Raw genomic sequence first — 20,712 nt, forward strand, 5'->3', positions numbered from 1 at the left:
ATTTTGCCGAATTCACTGTTGGCACACAGATCAGTCAGGAGGCCTGGTAATAATCCAAGAAAGGTTGAGAGATTTAGATGGGATGATGACTGGGAGAGCAAAAGAAGATTAAAGATTATTTCATGATATTTAGCCTATGAGCTACTGAAAACAACAGAGGTGCCATTAGCTGAGACGGGGACAGAAAGGAAGAGGAGCATCTGGGAGGCGGAGCCCTAACCATGAGCTTCCTCTGAGACATGTAAGTGCAGACACCCAAACGGGAAAGCGCATGTGTGAGTTCGGGAGGAAGACTGAGGCCAGAGCCTGAGATAAACAGCAATCAAATTTTAAAGATCAATGAAAAGTTCTTCTTTTTAAATTCCTTAAAATTTCCCATTTCCTCATTATAACAGATGATTTAGTGGGAAATTATAAAATAGTGTTAATTACATTAGACACTGTTAACCATGAAGCCTGAAATATAAATGAAGCTTACTGTAAAAGCTAGGTTTGAAAACAGACAAACTTTTAGCGGGAAAAATCATGCAATCTATTTTTATGACAACACCAAGATGGCAAATCAAAAAGCTTCTAACTGTGGGTTTCAAGTGTAGTATCGAGTTCTTGGGAGAGCTATCCTAACATGTTCTTAATGTATTTTTCATGTTATGTCCAAGGGACTAGAGCAGCTTGGGTGTTTCTGTCCCTGGATTCTCTGTAAGAAGCAGCCATGTTAGTTCCATAATAAAACACCAGCTTCATTTGTCACGTGTGAAAAGCACAATCACCACGTTTGAGTCACCAGGACGGTGGTGTAATAAACGGGTGCACCCAGACCCGCAGCCCCACGGGACTTGGGCCACCTGACCCCTGCCGGCCTGCCCCCACCTTCCAAGTCACTAAAACCACTCCCTTTTATAATTCTTATTCCTATTACTTGCTTGCTTAAAATTGGCCCCTCTGGTATTTCAACCATTTTTTCAAATGCTGTTTGTTTACCTTGAGTGCTAGAAGATCCTCTACTGTACAGTTTTTATCAAGAGAAACGGACTTCCCAATAATCTCCTGGAGAGTCTCCCAGTGCCTTGGCTTGAGACAGGGGTTTCCGAGAGCCATGATGATAGGCAGTTCTTGCTTAAATTCTGTCACTGATTGCTTAAGATGGGTTACCATGTCATTTTTAGGTAAACCTATAAACAGCAATGGGGCAGAAAGTTATGGTCCATTTATTGTATTTTTTTTAAACTGATTTTTTTTTAATTTATTTATTTGACAGAGAGAAATCACAAGTAGATGGAGATGCAGGCAGAGAGAGAGAGAGAGGGAAGCAGGCTCCCCGTCGAGCAGAGAGCCTGATGCGGGACTTGATCCAGGACCCTGAGATCATGACCTGAGCCGAAGGCAGCGGCTTAACCCACTGAGCCACCCAGGCGCCCCATTGTATTTTTTTAAACCAGAAAATATGCCTGCTATTTAGTGTAATTCTAGTTTCTTAGTTTTCAGTCTGCATTAAGGTAAAGAGTTTTATTAATATCACCCTCCCAGAAGAGTCAACTATGGATTCAAACAAAGAGAAATAGTTATCAGGACTGGTGATTACAATATGAGGCCATCAAAGCCAAGTTTTCTTGCAAAATCTGATAGTAGGGATAGCCAGCTACCACAGAGTTGCCCAGGTCTCTCCTGACTAAACAGACAGACATGCACATACGCTCAAGAGACTGTGACAGGTTTGGGGCTTTTAAATTCTGCTCAGTAAAGAGGAATATCAGAAATCTCTCACTACCATGTCATAAAGAAAATATTTCACACTGAAACATAGGAAAGGTAGGTAAAGTTCATGCCACAGATCAGGACTGGTCTGTCCTCTGGTGTTGATAGATCACAGCCTTCCAGGTCTCACAAGCTCTGCAGTTGAAACTTCAAACACCAAAACCTTTTTATGTCAAGTTATAAAAGGCCAAGAGAGGAGGCCGAGAAGCAGCCAGAGTTGGGGACTTCAGAGCACTGGAATGTATGCCTATCTGCTTAAACAGCCACCTGGTGCAGATGGGGCTTCAAGAAAACCATGTTAGTAGTAAAACGTTGTTCAAGACCCAGTGAAAGAAAAGGACAAAAGAATAGCTTTGTTATTCTAAGTCTACGTTTTGGCAAATAGCATGATTTTATCTGGGAAACTATGGCTAAAAGAAGGTACTGTCTCCTTGTCCCTCCACAGCTGGTCCTCTCAGACAGACGGAGGACAAAGCTCCGAGAGAAGATGCATAGAATGAGCGTTAGGTCGAAGCAGTGAGGCTATGGGCGGTTTGTCCCGTTTCCCTCTTTGGTGAGCTTTTTGTGTTATCGTTCTATGTCTAATACAATTCGAAAACAGGCAGATTTAAGTATTTTTTCTGGAGAGGAAATCACAGCTTGAGATATAGGTGAAGGGAAGGGAGGAGCTTCAAAAGGCAGCGCTCTGGCCGGGTGAGAGGAGACGCCGGCCTTGTGGAGCAGAGGGCAGGTCTTACAGAATCGCCCAAACACAAACAGCATCTCTGTGTCACCAAGGCTTCACATTTGAGGATCAGCAGGAGGGAAACCTCTCCAGATGACCTTTTAGCTCTTTTCCCACCAGCCAAAGCAAACTGCTGGCATGTTGGGGATCTGGGTGAGCGCTCTGCAGGTGGGGCTCTGTCACCAAAGCATGTGTGGCTCGAGTAAGAGCCTCGGCCCGGTGAAGCCTCAGTAGTTCTGCCCAGGGAACACAGAACATTGTTCTTAAGTACTTAACCTTTTTTTTTTTTTTTTTTTTTTTTTGGCAAAGCTTTCCTCTCTCTCTTACTTCAGGGAATGATTCCTACACTTATGCTCTGTACTACCTCTTCAGACATTAAGGCCAGGCCTGGCAACAGGCGAATAAAGAAGATCAAGGACAATGATCTTATTGGCCCAGAAAGCCACTCTGGGTATAATCACAGGCGGGAACCTTGAGAAAGACACTTTTACCTTTTTCTAGGACAAGGATTTTGTGTATCCATCTTGAAACATTTCTCTGGACCGACTCTGTATCAATACTGTGAAGAGTCCTACTCCTCCATTCCCCGAAGAGCGCTCTCCATTCCTCCTGGACCTCCCACAGGATCTTCCTCAAGGTGAGGTCGTATTCAATGTCCGAAACCTCCCCCAGGACAAGCTGTGTGATCTCCTCCATGTTCAGGGAGTGCATCTGGGACTGGGTGTCATCGAAGCGGCTCTGGTAGCTGCAGTAGGTTTTAGCCCTAAGCGCCAAGGCAGCAGCCTCCTCTGTGAGTGCCCGCATCATCTCCATGGCGGTGTCCACGCGCGTGCCCACGCACAGCAGTACGGGAGTTCTTATCTAGGGCGCCATGGGAAGACAGGGTCAGACATCATAATGGTCAGGACTTACACGTGTTTATTGACAGCATTTCTGCCCAAAATCGAAGCTTTAACAACCCTTATTTGTAGCCATCACCTGGAGAGACTGTCCTTAATCTATAATGATTTGTGTTTATTACTATTCCTTTTAATTATTTTTACCATCATGCCAATAATTTGTCATGTTCCTTCTCTAGCTTGGGTTCTGTGGTGAGTAATGCATTACCTTACTTACTAAATCCATACAATAATCCTAAAAGACAGTCAATATTTTTCACAAATTTTCAAGGAAGTTCTAAAGTTACAGTTGTCACATCAACCAGTGGTAAGTGGCAGTTTAAGGATGTGACCTCCAGCACATGGTACTGACTGCAGAAGTCATTTCCTTTTTCTAGTCCTGTTTAACCTTGTATTACTTCTTTTTCTTCTTTTTTTTTTTTTTCTGGAAGATCGTATGTTTTAAAGTAATCTCTATGCCCAACATGGGGCATGAACTCAACAACCCTGAGATCAAGAGTCACACACTGTTCAAATGACTGAGATAGCCAGGTGCCCCATAACTTTGTTCTTTTTTTGTTTTGTTTTTTTTGGAGACTTTGTTTACTCATTTGAGACAGAGAGACAGAGAGAGAAAGAGCACAAGCAGGGAGGAGTGGGAGAAGCAGATTTCCCCCTGAGCAGGGAGCCCAATTCGGGGCACGATCCTAGAACCCAGAGATCATGACCTCAGTCAAAGGCAGACGCTTAACCAACTGAGCCCCCCAGGTGCTCCTAACTTTGTTCTGTTTTTATGGTGTTTGTCACATGTTGCCTTATATCAGAGTTTAACTATTGCACATGAAACCATAGACATTTGCAACAATGACCTCCAAAGACCTAAATTTGCCCTGATTTATCCCTTATTAAATTATAAAGGATAAGGATAGTCTCAGGATTAAGGATAGTCTCATCCATTTATATCTGAACATCTCACAGAACATAGTGCAGTAAGATGTAGACAGCAGTGTTTATTAAAAAATTATTGAAAGAATAAATGAATTTGGATCCGATCACCTTAGTCTTTTTTTAAAAATCCCACCAGTGGAATTGGAAGTGACACTGTGTTGTGTGGTGTGGCCATGCCGTATAAAACTGATAAACGGTATTTGTGACAAAAGGACAGAGCTTACAGATTATGTAAAAGGGATGCTCATATAGTGAACATATAATAGAGTTTTCCTGAGGCTTCTCCCATAAAAGAGTTCTCCACTCATTGAAATTTATTTATGTTTGTCAGTGAGCTATCTCGGGGGAAGACAGAGAAATGATCTTTCTAGCTTATGTGCTCTCACAGTTTGCCAGTCTTACCAGCAGTGTTCCACTCGAGACCGTGCGCCACGAGGGGTATAGATGAAATTGTGTGAAAGGCACATAAAGTCCAGAGACAGAGGACGCGTGCCCCACCCTGGCTCTCCCCAGGGAGCAGCAACCGAGGGGTCTGAAAGTGAAGAGCACAAGGCAGGCCGGGGACGCGACGATCATCTGAAATGCCACCAGATTAGTGCTAAATTGACCACGGTGTCCTTCTAGCAGACCTTGACCTCATCTCGGTTTGTGGGCAACCTGGACGTGAGCTTCAGGGTCACAAAGCGTGAGAGCCCTGGGAGAACCCACGGCTGGGCAGGAGAGGTTCTGGCAGGGATTCTCTGCCGGACCACAGGGGAGTCAGGCCCGTCGGTGCATGTCCGCGTCAAGGCCGGTTTCTGTCTAACCCGAGCCTGTCCCTGCCCCGTCTGGTCAGACCCTGCCCCGTCCAGTGCCCCGGGGCTGGGACTGGCTTTACTCCAGCCTGTCTCCAGCCAGCATCCCATCCAGCTGGTTTGGCCGGAGGCCTCCTCACCCTGATGTCTGCCCTCAGGAAAGTGTCGGGCGCCGACCCTGTCACAGTGCCCGGCCCTCGAGCTCTGTGCTGTGTTCAGAGCCAAGCTGTTCTCAACTGAGCTCTCTTTCCATGTCATCCACTTGGCCCTCACGGCTGTGCAGCCCCAGCTCTCCTCTGATGGCTGCAGATGTTCACATGGGGAAGGCCTCTTTCTCCTCTGGGCTCTCCCCCTCCGGCCCTCAGGCAATCCCCAGGGGGTGTGACAGCTGGAGGCAGTGAAAACCTCAGGAGGGACAAGTGTTCTCTCTTCCAGGGAGGGGCTACCTGTGGACTGCTCGCTCTGTGTCTGCTACTTTGCCCCAGAGGTGCATGCAGTTATGGAAGTGACCAGCCGAGCACAGCAGCCAGCCCCAGCTTCCTGACCAGAGGACTGAAAAGAGGAGACCCAGGAATGTGGAAAATTCTGGGACGATCACAGAGAGCAAGGGACTCCAGAAAGTGAGCTCCCCACCAAGCAACCGTATCCCCTGGGAGCTGCATGCCCGCAGATCTGCTCCCGTTCAGCACTTCCGAGACCTGGAGACTCGGCTAACGGACCACCCCCCAGAAGGAGACTGAGCACTGCAGGGGCACCAGGGCGGGGGGTGGGGAGAGTGGACATGCATCTGGGCACTCCTGCCTGGGCTGTGACAGCTACAATGACAATCAGACCCCGGCCTGAAGAATGTGGGCGGGGACTGCAAACCTGGCGAGGTCAGCTGCCTTCTAAAACAAAAATATCAACCTTCCACGTAGTTTAAGTAAGACAGAGTCTTACAGCCTAATATTGAATCCAAAATATGTAACACAAAATTATTCAGCATATTAAAAAAATCAGGAAAACCTCAACTCACATAAGATTCATCAAACACCAATGCCTCGATGACACAGATTTTAAAATGACCCGAGGAAGGACTGAAAGCAGGTATGATATGGGGCTCCTGGGTGGCTCAGTGGGTTAAAGCCTCTGCCTTCAGCTTGGGTCATGATCCCAGGGTCCTGGGATCGAGCCCCATATCGGGCTCTGCTCAGCAGGGAGCCTGCTTCCTCCTTTCTCTCTCTCTCTCTCTCTCTCGCTCTCTCTGCCTGCCTGTCTGCCTACTTGTGATCTCTGTCAAATAAATAGATAAAATCTTTAAAAAATAAAAAAAATTAAAAAAATAAAACAGGTATGATAAAAAATGCTCCCCCCCCAAAAAAAATGCTCCACCAAAAAATGATGTTCTTGAAACCAGTGGGAAAACAAAGTCTTAGCAAAGAAACATGGTGAAATGTGGGAAAGAACCCAATGGAAAGTTTAGAAGTGAAAAACATCATTGGCAGAAATGAAAGCTGACTAGGCAAAGCCCAGGAGAAGGACAAGTGTTGGTTCGTGAACTGACAGATGTTCACTCGGCATCGCTGAGCCCCTTCCCAGGAGCTGCTCTTGGCCAAAAAGAGCTAAAGTCACCCACGATCATGCCCCTGCGAGGGCTGGAGATGCAGGGACAAAGGCCCAGCTAAGGATAGCGCTGCAGAGATGCCCCAGCTCTCGATGCCCGCAGGGCCTCTGAACCCTTGGTGACAAGGGCACAAACTCTCTCCTGTCCCAGCCCCACACCTCCGGACTGCCCTGTGCTTGCCCAGAGCATGGCAGCACACTGACCACAACACAGACTCCCTTTCCAGGCGGTGTCCACAATCTCATACACTGTAACAAACAGCACTTGTGTACACCCGGAACTTTTGTGGGTGTACATTTCTAGTACGGTTTTACAGGCTGCAGATGGGTTGTGTGCATCCAGTGCTTTCAGGACTAGTTTATTTCATCTTCACTGTATTTGTGCAAAATGGTGCAGATTGTCTGTGCCGCTGGAGAACCGGAAACCCAGTAACTGCAGAAAGTCATATTGTGTCTAACGCACGCCGAGTGCTAGTGCATGGCGGTGCCGGTAAGGAGGCTCAGAACGAGGTTTCTGGAGCCCTGCCTCTTGCTGTATGATCTCCAGCAGGTTAGCTGACCTCCCTAAATCTCATTTTTTTTTTTTCCAGGCGTGTAAAAGGGTTAAGAACCAAGGACTGTTACTGACACTTGGGAGGGGTTCAGAAAACATTGGAGGTTTACTTTATGCCTGCTCCCCAGGAGTGCTCCTTACACAGGGCCCAGACCCAGGCTCAGACGGATGTCAGGGGCATTGTGGCCCCTTGGGTGGGGGCCCCCTGTGGCCCACTGTTGAATCGTATGGAAAAAGCCACCACTTGCGGCTATTTATTGTCTATGTTCATTTATAACTGAAGAAAAGGCTACATTTCAGGAAGAGGTTAGTGAAAAAGACATGCAATGTCTCTTTCCAGTGAGGCTTACAAACCACCAGGATTCTGTCTGTGGATTCTAAGTCAACAACATTTGTATTAAATTACTGACCCAAGACTCCACAGAAAGCAAACACCTATATGCTTAGGCCTATATGAAACAAAGATCCAGCTGATACTTAGTGAATAAAATACTGACCTTGGTCTTCAAGTTACTGAGGTCAACTCGCAGCCCAGTGATGTGTGCTTCCAAATTGTCTCTGAATCTAGAAAGAGCCACATCTTTATTTGTTTTTCTTAGCTTCAGAGAAGTTTTTAGTTGACCAAACCTGCCAAGGAGAATTCTGTATATGGCATTTTGCTCTTCTGGGATCTGGATCTGGTAATACCGTATGACAGAGTGCAGCTGATTGACGGTGGAGTACTCTTTCTCTAAGGCAAATATTTTTGAGGAAACTGAATCCAAAAAAGTAAAATGTTCCACAAATTCTTCTATTTCAGTGGGATCAGAGTCCAGCTTTCGCAGTGATGACTCCACGACCTGAGATCATTAACACATCAGTGAGAATTATATAATGGGTTCTAGTTTACAGAGTCAGTTACTCTTTTAATATTGCTCACTAACTTACACCATTATAATTTCACGAAAAAACGAAGACATCATCTGAACGTGATTCTAACTATTTGAATTCTGGAGCATTAGCATGCTCTAGTCCTTCCTATTGTTAACAGAAGGAACCTGAATGTACCTTGCACGTAAGATAAATGCCACTAAGACATAAAAGAAGTAATATTTTGAATAACTTTGTTTCTAAGATATGGACTAAGAGCTACATCAAGGCTACTGCTGCATAACTGCTACCCTGTTTTGGGCTGCGATGTGCTAGTTCTCACTTTGATCTGATAGCACGTTTGCTCTTTAGGTGCTATCTTCTCTAGTTTGCACAGGAGAAAACAGAGTCTCAGAGGACTCATTAGCCTAAAATCAGAAATTTGGTGAGTTACTGCTTCCAAATCTGATTCCAAATCCCATTTTTATTTATTATAAGTGTATGTATTCATTATATGTATAATACCAATATTTTTCTAAGTATATATACGTCATTCCATGAAATTTTCAAAATAATTGCATTTTTACACCCAAATTACAATTCTGTCATATTTTTTCCATGCATAATTTTGGAATCAATGTCATTTTAATTTTCAATTTCACAATCCTGAATTAATTGCCTAGATGTCTCTAATTTTTTGAACACTTTATTCTGTTTCATTATAAAGTAGATGCTCATACAAAAACTGCAATACAAAAAAAACCTCTTAATATAGAAAATACCTCTTACTGCGTCACTCAGAAATAACCACTGTTAACCACTCCACCCCCCGGCAGTTTCTATGGACAGCCTTTACAACCAGAGAGGCCTGTTTGAAATCTAGCTCCAGAGTTTCCTAACTGTGTGACCCTAAGCAAGTAGCTTCACTTTAATAAACTTGGATTAAATAGTTTAGTAACAGGCTGATAATGGTGCCTACCACATTTAATTGAAGTCCGTGACCAAAACAGAAGATAGTAAACATAGCTATCTTGACTCTAACCACAAATCCCATTTAAATGCCAGTAAAAAAGGAAAGAAACACATGATAATGCTGATTTGTATCAAAAAGAAAATAGGTAATCCCAATTTCATGCAAAAAACAGATGGTAGAAAACATGTGAAATACACTCAAACTCCCTTTGTCACTAGTAGTACACTGTTAGCAAAGACAGATACAGATGCGAGAAGAAAGTCACAGACCAATTTCACTTGAAAGCATGAATGCAAACATCTTAGAATGTGCAAGTCAGTGCCCACGTGTGCTGGCACCAACCTAAGAAAGTCAGCTAATGTAATAAACCACATTAAAAGACTGAAGAGAACAAATGTGTGATTATTTCAAGGGATGCAGAATAAGCATTTGATAAAACACATGTATGACAAAAATATTCTCATCAAAATAGGGGAACTTCCTTAGCCATGTAAAGGGAAGCTACTCAACGCCTCAGGAAATACATAAAAACACAACTGGGGCCATGCAGGAGTCAGAGAGAATGAATAAACAACTTTCAAACCTGGTTCCTAAAAAAAATTATAGCTCAGGGGTACCTGGGTGGCTCAGTCAGTTAAGCATCGGTCTCTCGGTTTCAGCTCAGGTCATGATCTCAGGGTCTTGAGATCAAGCCCCATGTCAGGCTCCACATTCAGTGCAGAGTTTGCTTCGACTCTCTCCCTCTCCTTCTCTCCTCCCTCCCCTCACATGCTCTCTCTCAAATATATGAATAAATCTTTAAAAAAATATATAGCTCAGAAAGTTCTCTGGAATTCAACACCCTGACCTTCTATGTGCAGCAGTCTGGTTTGCAATGACTTAATGTTCATCTGGCGCTCGCTAAGTGCCAGAATGTGTTTAGGGTTTTATAATCCCTAACTCACTTAACTCTCACAACCTCTCTAGGTTAGTCACTAATATTACCCCATTTTACAGATAAACTGAGGTACAGCAGGAATAAGAGGTGTTTCAAATAGTAAATGGAAAAGCCGTGATTTTTAAAAAAAAAAAAAATCAGCTGAAGCCAAACTGACATACAAAAGAGGTTAACTGTACATCATGATGAGTTTTAACAAATTTATACACCTGTGTACTTACCACTGTAATCAAGTATAGAAAACTTTCATTGTCCTAAAAGAAGCCTTGTGCCCCATCCCAAATAACCTCCTCCTACTCCTGGCCTCAGAAAACCACCATCTGCTTGTTGTGACTACAGATTAAATTTTATTTGTCAAGTTCCATATGTATGGAATCATCCGGCACATACTCTTTTGTGTGTGGCTTCTCTTAGAAACATATTTTTGCAGTCATTCCTAACTGTACGCAGCACTCGTTCATTCCTTTTCATTGCTGAATGCCATTCCAAGGCATAAATGCACCGTTTTTTTCCTTACTCATCTCTTGATAGATCTCAGGTTTTGGCACTTGTGGGTAAAGCGTCTACGACTTTGTGAGTAGAAGTCTTTGTGTGGATCCTATTTTATTTTTTGTAAATAAATAACGTGGAATGGCGTTGCTGGGCTGAATGGTAGGTGGAAATTTAACATTACAAGAAATGGCCAGTTTTCCAATGTGACTGTGCCATTTTCATTGTCACCAACAATGTGCAGAAATTCTAGCTCCTCCGCACCCTTCTCAGAACTTGCTATTGGCAGTCTTTTCAATTCTAGCCATTTAAACATGTGGGTTTTACTTCCCTGATGATCCTGTTGAGAATATTTTGTATCTATTGGCCATCTTCAAATTATTGGTAACAAATTATTTGGTATCAGTGTTGTCTGCTGTTGTGCTTGGGGCTGAGAGCCGTGCTAGCCACAGCTATAGCACTGGGGAAATAGTCGGAAACATGCAGTGTCATACTCTGGTTCTTTTTGTTACTTCCAGTGAAATCTTAGGAGATGAACTTATGCTAAAATGAGTTAAGCAGAGACTGAGGGAACTACAGCTCGGATAAGAAAATTCTCCTCTGCCTTTTGCAGAGACGACCTGAGGATTCTTTAATCCAAAGGCTTGCAGAAGTTGAGACAGCAAACTGTTTCTGAGCTCTGGATGAAAGTGGTTGTTTCCAAGTGGCAACCTTAGCAGAAGAGAAGACCAGAGCTCTTATCTTTAATCAGGCACATTGGCTGAAGATGGTGAGATCCCAGGATTAGTGGGAAGCTCGCTGACACAAACTATTAAGGGTGTAGATTTTCTTCCCAAGTCTGTGTTCCAGACAGCCTCAGATATGGAACCATACTTTTAGGGCACAGAGGGATGTGTCAAGCATAGATAGCAGCTAAAAATATAAAGTTCTCCAGCTTCAAAATCATGTCTAAACTGAAGTGTAGAGTTAACCAGAAGCAAAGAGCAAAAAACTATTTTAAGAAGCAAGTCCAAATCTAATAACCAATAGCATTTCCTAAGACTCACACCAACAGGAGATTCACTGGCATACTTAGTCAGGGTCCAGCAAGTACAAGCCCATGATGCCCTGCTTGGATGAGATGGTCAAGAACACCAAACCCAGAGAGTCATCCTACAGGGCCTAACTGGGAGTCACCAAGGCAAGAGACCTGAGCCAGAGGCTGACAGACTGGCCAACCACAGAGCTTATTCCACCCTCAAAGAAAGGAACTCTCAGTATTTCTGTCCAGTAATATTCAATATTTTCACTAGACCACCTTCGATGTTTCCCCACTTACTTCTTTATAGGATGGAGGTTTCGGTTATACACATCCTGCTCCTTCCCCACCATCTTATACTGGGCAAGTGGGGCCTTTTACCGTCTTTACTTAGAGCTCACCTGAAGGCTAAGTGCCACGTTGCACTTGATAGAGTGTGCATGGCAGCTGGGTGGGGGCAACACTCACCCCCACTCCCATTGTCTCCATGTGGCAGGGGACCCCACTCATCCAGTCTGGCGGGTGGCCCCTCTGCCCCACAGTCACTTCCTGGGAAGACAAAGTGACTCCTGTGACTGCTGAGTTTGGAAGGAGAAGGTGGAGAGGCAGAGCCTAGACCCTCCTCGCAAAAGCCCGCCTGTCGCGGAGGGTACACGTTCCTCTCTGCTCACTGCGGCCAGGATGCTGGTCATGTTTCAGGGCAACCAGTGCTGAGGGGCTAAGTCTCTCCCTAACTCTGAGCTTCAGTTTGGGGAAGGTTCATTTTAAGTAAACAGAAGCCATATTCTCCAAGGTGTACTTTAATAATAATAAAGGAAATAGTTTAATCTCTTTTTGCCTTACTGTGCTGTCTTCTTTCTCAGTCGGCTCTACCAACTGGCAGATACCCTAAGTCTGATGTGAAACCCAAGCCATTCCATCTTTTGCTTGCTTTCTTCAACCACCGAGGAGGAGGAGATTACGAGGGGCCAACTCAAGTCCTTCTGCAGCAGCGGCGGCGCTGTAACCCAGCGCAGGCGATGACAAGAGAAGTAAAACGGCCAGGCTGCTGCTGCAACGTTTCTGTCTTTCTGCCTAGAGCATGAGCACAGAGCCTGTGGGGCAGCAGCCCTCGTCACAGGGAGCAGAGGAGAGAGAAGGGGAGGCCTGGCTCACCAACGCCGAGATGTCTTTTTGTATGAGGCAAAGAAACTGCTGTATAATATACTTTGTTTGCTTGTTTTCTAATACTTGTTGGGGAATCTAACCCTAAGTGAAATAAAGAGTAATTCTGTGTATGTTTTAGGATTGCTGTGGTTCTAAAGATAGACAGTTCTCGATCCTCTCTTGACCTCTCCGTAGCATCAAAAACTACTACACGTTCCCTCTTTCTCGAAATACTCCCTTGCTTCCCTTAGTCTTCTCAGAGAGGCTGCGCCCTTGCAGGGGCTTTGTAGGCCGCTGTCCGTCTCACAACCTCCCGCATACTGGCACTCTCCAGGCTTCTGATGGGGGGTTCTCTCCCATCCTCACCATACACATAAGCAGGCACCTTCTCCTGAAGGACCTCAAAGACCACTCGCACACCAGCCCCATGCACGTGGGCTTCTGGCTTGGACTCCCTGTTGGTGGCCAGCCCCGCACTCCGCCCAGGTCCGCCGATGGTTACGCAGTAAAGTGCACTCTGTGCTCCCCGGTCCGGGGACTGCAGCCCTGCTCGCCCTGCGGCCCAGCCCAAAAGCTCAAAGTGTCATTAATTCCTTCCTCTTCTTCCTACAATCTGCCAGTCACTACATCCTGTCCATTCCATCTCTGAAACAGATCTCAAAGCCATTTGCTTCTCCGACTCCACACCACTCCTGCCCTGGTGTGAGCGTTCATCCCCTCTTCCCTAGATGCCACAAACAGCTTTCTTCCTGTCCTGTCCCACTTTAACCCATTCTTTACACTGCAGCCAGAGTGGTCCCTACAAAAACGTAACTTGTGTCGTGTCGTCTCCATGTTTACAAGTTTTAGGGATTCCCAACAGGGAAAAGACAGAGCGAGGAACATGGGGTGCCATTCTAGAAATGGCAGACAGAGAATGTTTTTTTGAGGAAATGATATCAGATCCGAGACCCACACAGGTGTTAATACATATTAGAATTTTCTGAGGATGACACTTATCATTTGGATTTCCTAAGTACATATTCTAAAATAATAATCTAATAATCATAAAGATTCTCATGCAATAAGAATTTCCAAAATACTTACTTCCAGTAGATTTGTATTCTTCTTTTCAATTACAGATCGCAGGAGGTTGTGGATCAGATGTAGGACATTCTCAACATAGGGTAAGCATTCTGACTGATAACTGAGACTTATGACTTTGAAAATACCAATGCGTTTCTCAACGGCCATGTTAATAATATATTGAAGATAGTTTCTGAATTTAGCCAGGATCATTTTAAACTGTGTTGAAGTCAGTTCATCCACCAATGAGATTTTCATGCTCATGGCTTTGGCCTTCTGTACCATGGAACAGTATTTTATAAACTTGCAACTGTAAACATTAACTTGCCCCATGCAATTACCAACAACAGTCAGGAGCCTGGCAATCTGTAAACAAAGTGTTGACAAGTCAGAACTGGTGACAGTAACTAGTATGGGCTGACAGGCTGGTGGCTCTGTCAGAATATGTATGAGAATATCTCCCTATGTCCATTTCGTGAAGAACCCACACTACAGAATTGCGTTGGAAACCTAGGACTTTAAGAAATTTCAATGACCTTTTTAACATTTAGGCCATTTTTCTTTCTAGTCAGCATGCTGTTTGGAGGTCATGTATCCCCATGCTTGTCATCCTGGTTAGGACAGATGCTCCGTGGCAGCCCCACACAGAGGCAGGTCCGTGGGCTGTGTGACCTTGCCCATTCCCAAGACACAGCTCCCTGTCCAGGCAGAATTTGACCCAAGAGGAGAGGATGAGATTCTCCTGTGACTCTGAACCACAATACCCAGCGGGATCATAATGGGAAGTCCCAGCCACCGCAAGTCAATGCACTGCCAAGTCAGTGTCAGGAGGGAACCATGTAAGAGAAAGTTCCTTTCATAGCAGAAGTTGGAAAAAACAAAAGAGGTGAACAGAGCCGGAAGCCCAGGAGCAGGAAGATGGGAAGATGAGACGGAAATGACACCTCCATTGTCATAAGTTAGGATACTCAACAAGTATATATATTTATATAAAATAAATAAGTGTTTTTTTTTCAACAAGTCCCGTTAGTCTAAGAATCTCAGGGGGTTTCTGCTTCTAGAGCCAATTAGTCCTTGAGAGAAACCATTTTTAAAACTTACTTTACTTTGGTACGTAGGATCCATTTCAAAAAGGATCTGACAATCTGGCCATCTGGCTGGCTTCTTATAGGCCATTCCACTTTCAATCTTATTAGGTAAACTTGTAATTAAAACCGATTCAGTAAAGAGAGACAGGCGAGGATCTTGGCAAAGAGGAATAATCCTGGCTAAAATACAGAGTTCAGAAGTTAGTATTTTTAGGAGTCCCATCAAAAGCAATATCTTAAAATTATCCATGAGTCTAAAACTACTGGAAACTTGGGCTGATTTATTATGAGGGCTAGAGAGTGTTCTGTACTGATAAATGGAATCTAAGACAAGTGTAAGTTTGGATTTTATGGGAACAACAGACTCACTCACAGGTACTGGGTGGTGGTGGGTCAAGGCATAATTAAAAGAGAGGCAGAGAAAAAATTATTAAATTGAGAAACAGCTGAAATGTCTGTGCTATATGATGCCATGTGGAGAGCATGAATCCAACACAGTGAGGAAGCAGACACACAACCGTCACCACCAGCAACTCACACACAGTCTAGCTGAAAAACCGAGGTCTGTGGGCAAAAACAAACACATGAACAAACAACAAAACTTCCACCTACACTTCATACATTATGCGAAATTAACTAAAAATCAATTATATACTTAAGTATAAAGCACAAATTTATAAGTATTCCAAGAGAAAATACAGGAAAGATCTGTGACTTTGAGTTAGACCAGGAGTCTGTAGATACCAAAGCATAATCCATAACAGAAAAAAAATTGATAAGCTGCTATTAAGAAGGTTCATTCTGTGAGAAAGAATGAAAAGATAAGGCACAGGCTGGGAGATAATGTTTGCAAATCTTGTGTCTGATAAAAGACTTGTACCCAGAGTACACATAAAGACCTCTTGTAATAAACAATAGGAAACAAACATCCCAATTAAGAAAATAAGCAAAATATCTAAAGCTCTGACCACAAAAAATGTACATAAGCATATGTATATAAGCATATGAAGAGGTGTATATGATACATATAGATGAATATACATAAGATGAATATGTATCTGAATATATATAGGCATATGAAAAGATGAACAATATTAATCATTAGTGAAATGCAAATTAAACCACAGTGAGATTATCACTGCTCACCTATTACAATGGCTAAATTTTTTTTATAATCGGACAATACCAAGTGCTCACAAGGATGCAGAGTGACTGGAACTTTATGCAGTGTTGGTGGGAAAGCAACATGATACAACCATTCTGCAATTCTCATAAAATTAAGCATACACCTACCATATGACCTGGCAACCTCACCCATGGTTAACAACCCAAGAAAAAAGAAAACTTACGTTCATCCAAAAACCTACATGGGAATGTTCACAACAGTTTCATTCGTCCTCAGCCCTGGACGCGAGGGGACAAACGAACTGTGGTTCATCCAGACCCCAGAACACAGCTCAGCAGGAAGAAGGGATCAGGCTCTCGTTTCCTGCAGCAATATGGACGCATGCGACGTGCATTTTTCTACATGAAAAGAGCCAGAACCACTTTCTGACGTTTGGGAAAAGGCAGACTGGTTGCCAGAGCCAAGAGGGTGTAGAGGAAAGCTGGACCGGGAGGGGCCGCACAGGGAAGCTGGGGATGCCGGCTGCTCGGATGGTGCACATCGAGCTGTCGAGCCCATGACAGAGGCAACCTCACCAGAGGCAAAAAGGATCTGACAATCTGGCCATCTGCCTGGTTTTATCCTGGTTTTGAAGAACCAACCAGGATACCGGGAGAACCCAAGACAGAATACTGCCTGGGACGAAGTAACCTAGCTATGCTACAAATAAATTCTATAACCTCATTCAAGGGGGTGGAGAACAAGGAAGCTGACAAGGATCTTGGGAAAACCGTTTTGTCTGAAAACAAGGACAGAGGGGAAAAGAACAGCCTACAAACACTGCGCGTTAGCTGACGCATTTGCTTCTCGAGAAGGTCAGAGCAGCAATTCTGACCTGACCTTCCATGTGTAGGACACAGAATTCCCTGCAATGATGCTTCCCACATGGACTTCCGGGTTCCCTTCCCTGCAGGACACCCCTGGTAGTGCCCCTCCTGCAAGTCACAGGCATGCCCATGGCTGGGGCAGAGGATGGACAAGGGGGACCTGTGGCATCCTGTGGCCCCACAAGCTACAACAGGCACAACAAAGGGTTAGGGTGAGGTGAAAAGGCACAGGACCCATTTGGAAAGAATCGTTCTGCAAAAGCAAAGCCAGATAACTGGAGCACCAAAATAAGTCACAGTACTACTCTGTTACACGCCTAAGATGAAAACAAGCATCAGTAAACCTAGAACATTTCTGGGGGAGAAAAGAAGTTCCAGAATTACAACAATATAGTACTGGTTCATGAGTTACTGACAGATCAACTACACAGTCCACAGATAAAGAAACATACTACAATATAATAAATGATAAAAGTAGCATTTCAAGCCAGTGAGGGTGTGGAAGGGATGGCTCAGTGAGTGGCACTGTGACAGACAGATCATCAGTCATATGGGAAAAAATGACAAGTCCACACAAGCCAAATAAATGTTAGGGCAACCAAATATTTCAACATAAAAGTGAAATCATAATAGAATTAGAAGACAAGTAGGAGAATGTTCTTATGATGTGCTCACTGGGCAAGCCTGTCTAATGAGGACACCACATCCTGGAGCCTTTTCTACAAGGCTCTGCATATCTTGTAACTATTAAAATAATGTTCTGCATGGCAAAAATATCACCATAAAATCAAGCCAAACAACCTACTAATTTTTCTTAAAACTTGTATTAAAAATTTAAGATTCGGGACGTCTGGGTATGTCAGTTGGTTGGGCTGCTGCCTTTCCTCGGTCATAATCCCAGGGTCCTGGGATCGAGTCCCACATCAGACTCTCTGCTCAGCGGGGAGTCTGCTTCTCCCTCTGCCTCTGCCTGCTTGTGCTCTCCCTCTCTGACAAATAAATAAATAAAATCTTTAAAAAAAATTAAAGATTCATTTTCTTAGTCCAGAAGAACCACAGATCGGTAAGAGAAAGACTTTAGCCCCATCAGTTTCCCTCTCATGCAATTATTCTGTGAAAAGATCCACGGAAGACTCAAGCTTGCACCAGACGTTAATGGCAAGACCACACATAGTAACAAGCATGTTTAACTTTGCACTCATGGTTAAACATATTATTGCACATTAATGGAATGGAATGGAATACTGCAAAGCCATCTAAGTGACAATTATAAGAGCACACACAGCAATGCGGAAAATATCTATAATATATTGTTAAATAATAATACAATATGTGAAATATAAGCTTCACTAATGTATGCCAATGAAAGTAAAAACACAAGGTGCAAACAGTTATTATATGAGGGTGGCTGAAATGATGGGGTGATCAAGATGTTTTGTTTTTCTCAGGTAAATATATATGCACACCCATAAATGTATACATACATACACATACAAATATGTACACAGATCACTGAATCTATATTTATATAAATAAATAGCTGAATAAAGAAATGGATCCACTAATTAAGGAGTGGCAAGATCCACAAATAAATGCTAAAATCAGTGGACCAAATTTTCAGAAGAAACAAAGATATCCGACCATCTCAAGACATCCCTCTCCAAATTTATTAATAACAAAAGGAAATATAAACATTTAAACAGTTGACAAGGGTTGTGCTTTTTTAAGATCTTTATAAGACTTAGATCGTGGAGAAGGGATAAATTCATTGGTCAAGCTAACAATACCCAGGTACTTTCAGAATATATACACATAGCTAGAGAAGAACTAATAAAAATCTGTTTAAGATGGAAATAATATCTTTGTTATGATATAAGATATGCCTTATTTAAGTCTCATAAAATTCTGTAGTATATCATTGAAAAAATCCAAACTTTAGTCTTTTATCCTAATTCCTATCTTTTATGTACTCTTTGGATATATGTGTAATTCACACATTCTTAAATAATCCCAAGTTCACATTGATTGATCCCAAAGACTGGGAATTTCTGATCTCCTGATACACTGTAAAGTGTGTCACTTCTCTGGGTATAAGTATCAAATGCCTACATCTAAGAAAATATTGCCAAAGAAGACAGTGTATCTATTTAAACTTTAAAATACTTACTTATACATTTTTCAATGTCAGTCACCATATTTTGAATTTTTATTGAAAACTCTAATCTGTTGGGAGCTAAGGAGAGATTTGTAGCAAATTCCAAAAATCTGAAAAATAAAACTCATTTCAGAAAAATGCATAGCTAACGTAAATTATAATTACTTGTAATTTTAAAAATGTCTACTTACTCATCATGTATGTATTTATTCTCAAACTCAGTCATGATTTCTATGCCTGTAAGAATCCATTGAAAAAAGAGAATAAAACATTGATAGATATTTAAGCCAGTTAAATGCCAAATGAAAGGTAGTGTTCGAGCAGGACACCTCACCCCCAGATCCTGATGGGGTCCAAGAGTCTGAATTGTTAACAAGCATCCCAGGTGGTATTCATCCTCCCGGGGGGTGGGGGGTTCCTCAGGTCCCCATGAGTGAGAAATGGTATGAGTACGGAGACCAAAATGAATGATGGTGTTATTATTTACATGCACCACAAATAATCTAAGTTTATGTTCATGTTGCGCATTCTTAATATTTACAACTTAGTCATGGATCATATGTAAACTGCTAGAATTTCTCTCATTTGTCTTTTCCAGCTGCTAGGCCATTTCCCTTCATTCTTACCAGCCTCCTTCATCTTACCTGAAAGAGTTCCTTCCAAGTTGGAAGAGACATTTTCTGTTTTCTGCATTAGTGGCAGTTCTTCACTGGAGTGTCTTATGAGACAACCGACTTCATTTTTTGATGCCTCATCTTCACATGACTCAGATCCTTCAGAGGACTTGTCAGCCTCATGAGAGTTCTCTGTGGAACTTTCTGAAGAGCCACTCTCTTCGGGAACGCTCAAGTGTAGAGCTACTTCAAATACTGGTGCATATACTTTTCTCAAATTCTCATCCACTTTAATACTATTCAAAATCTAATGAACAGACATGTTAGGATGACAGTGACAATATGTAATGGAAAGAACATTCCTTTAAATTAGGATGATGCAGATCTAAATTTTAAATGATAATTTCAGTATAACTGAATAACATAATATTAACATGTAACTGACATTTGCATGTTAAAATAAGCTAATGTAAAACAGAGGATACATTATAATGTATAAAATTAGTTCTCCCCAGAAGACTGTAAGTTAATGCCAGAGTAGCTAAATAGCAATCATTGGAAAGCTTATTAAAAATAGTTATGAGTTAAAAGATCAGGAGCAGGACCCAAGAATACTTTTTTTTTTTAATTGAAGTATAGTTAACAGGTGCACAATATATTGATTGAGCAATTTTATACCAAGAATTTGAGTCATTTAAAAGCTGAGCAGGAGATTTTACTGTGTACTCCACACTAAGAATTACGAGTCAGGAATATATTTCAAATCCATTTCTATAGGTGCTAGTTTCTCACTCTAACATACATATCCTAGTAAAGGTATCCATCCCCACCGAGAAATAACCGGAATAGTTTACATATAAATATCTTACTTAGACAAATGTGTTTGCTCTTAGGCTCTGTCTCGACACGGGTTCTTCACTAATGTACGGATCCCTCAAGCCCACATACAACCCACCGTTCTGGAGGTATCCATTCTCGGTGGTCACCTAGGCTGCCTGCTAGAACCTTGACCATTCATTTATAAATAAAGGCAGTTAACAGTATAAACAAACACCATTCACACTCTCTTAAGCTGCTGGGGAAAGAGTTTTGAGTAGATGCTGAAGGTGATATACAATCCTTAAACATTCCA

The 20,712-nt window shown here is 42.8% G+C and overlaps 1 protein-coding gene across 11 annotated transcripts in view; it reads right to left on the bottom strand.

The window, feature by feature from the left end:
* DNAH14 (dynein axonemal heavy chain 14) overlaps positions 1 to 20,712 on the bottom strand; it is a 361,489-nt gene that overhangs the window by 242,615 nt on the left and 98,162 nt on the right. For all 11 annotated transcript variants that reach the window (XM_032319061.1, XM_032319058.1, XM_032319057.1 and 8 more), the window contains 8 exons: positions 19,611 to 19,887; positions 19,158 to 19,203; positions 18,979 to 19,076; positions 14,833 to 14,999; positions 13,753 to 14,097; positions 7,752 to 8,093; positions 2,971 to 3,340; positions 982 to 1,172 (listed from right to left, as the gene is read on the bottom strand). In XM_032319061.1, coding sequence (XP_032174952.1) covers positions 982 to 1,172; positions 2,971 to 3,340; positions 7,752 to 8,093; positions 13,753 to 14,097; positions 14,833 to 14,999; positions 18,979 to 19,076; positions 19,158 to 19,203; positions 19,611 to 19,887 — 1,836 coding nt within the window. The remainder of the gene's footprint in view (positions 1 to 981; positions 1,173 to 2,970; positions 3,341 to 7,751; positions 8,094 to 13,752; positions 14,098 to 14,832; positions 15,000 to 18,978; positions 19,077 to 19,157; positions 19,204 to 19,610; positions 19,888 to 20,712) is intronic.

This window comes from Mustela erminea, chromosome 17 (assembly GCF_009829155.1).
Source record: "Mustela erminea isolate mMusErm1 chromosome 17, mMusErm1.Pri, whole genome shotgun sequence".
Taxonomy (NCBI): domain Eukaryota; kingdom Metazoa; phylum Chordata; class Mammalia; order Carnivora; family Mustelidae; genus Mustela; species Mustela erminea.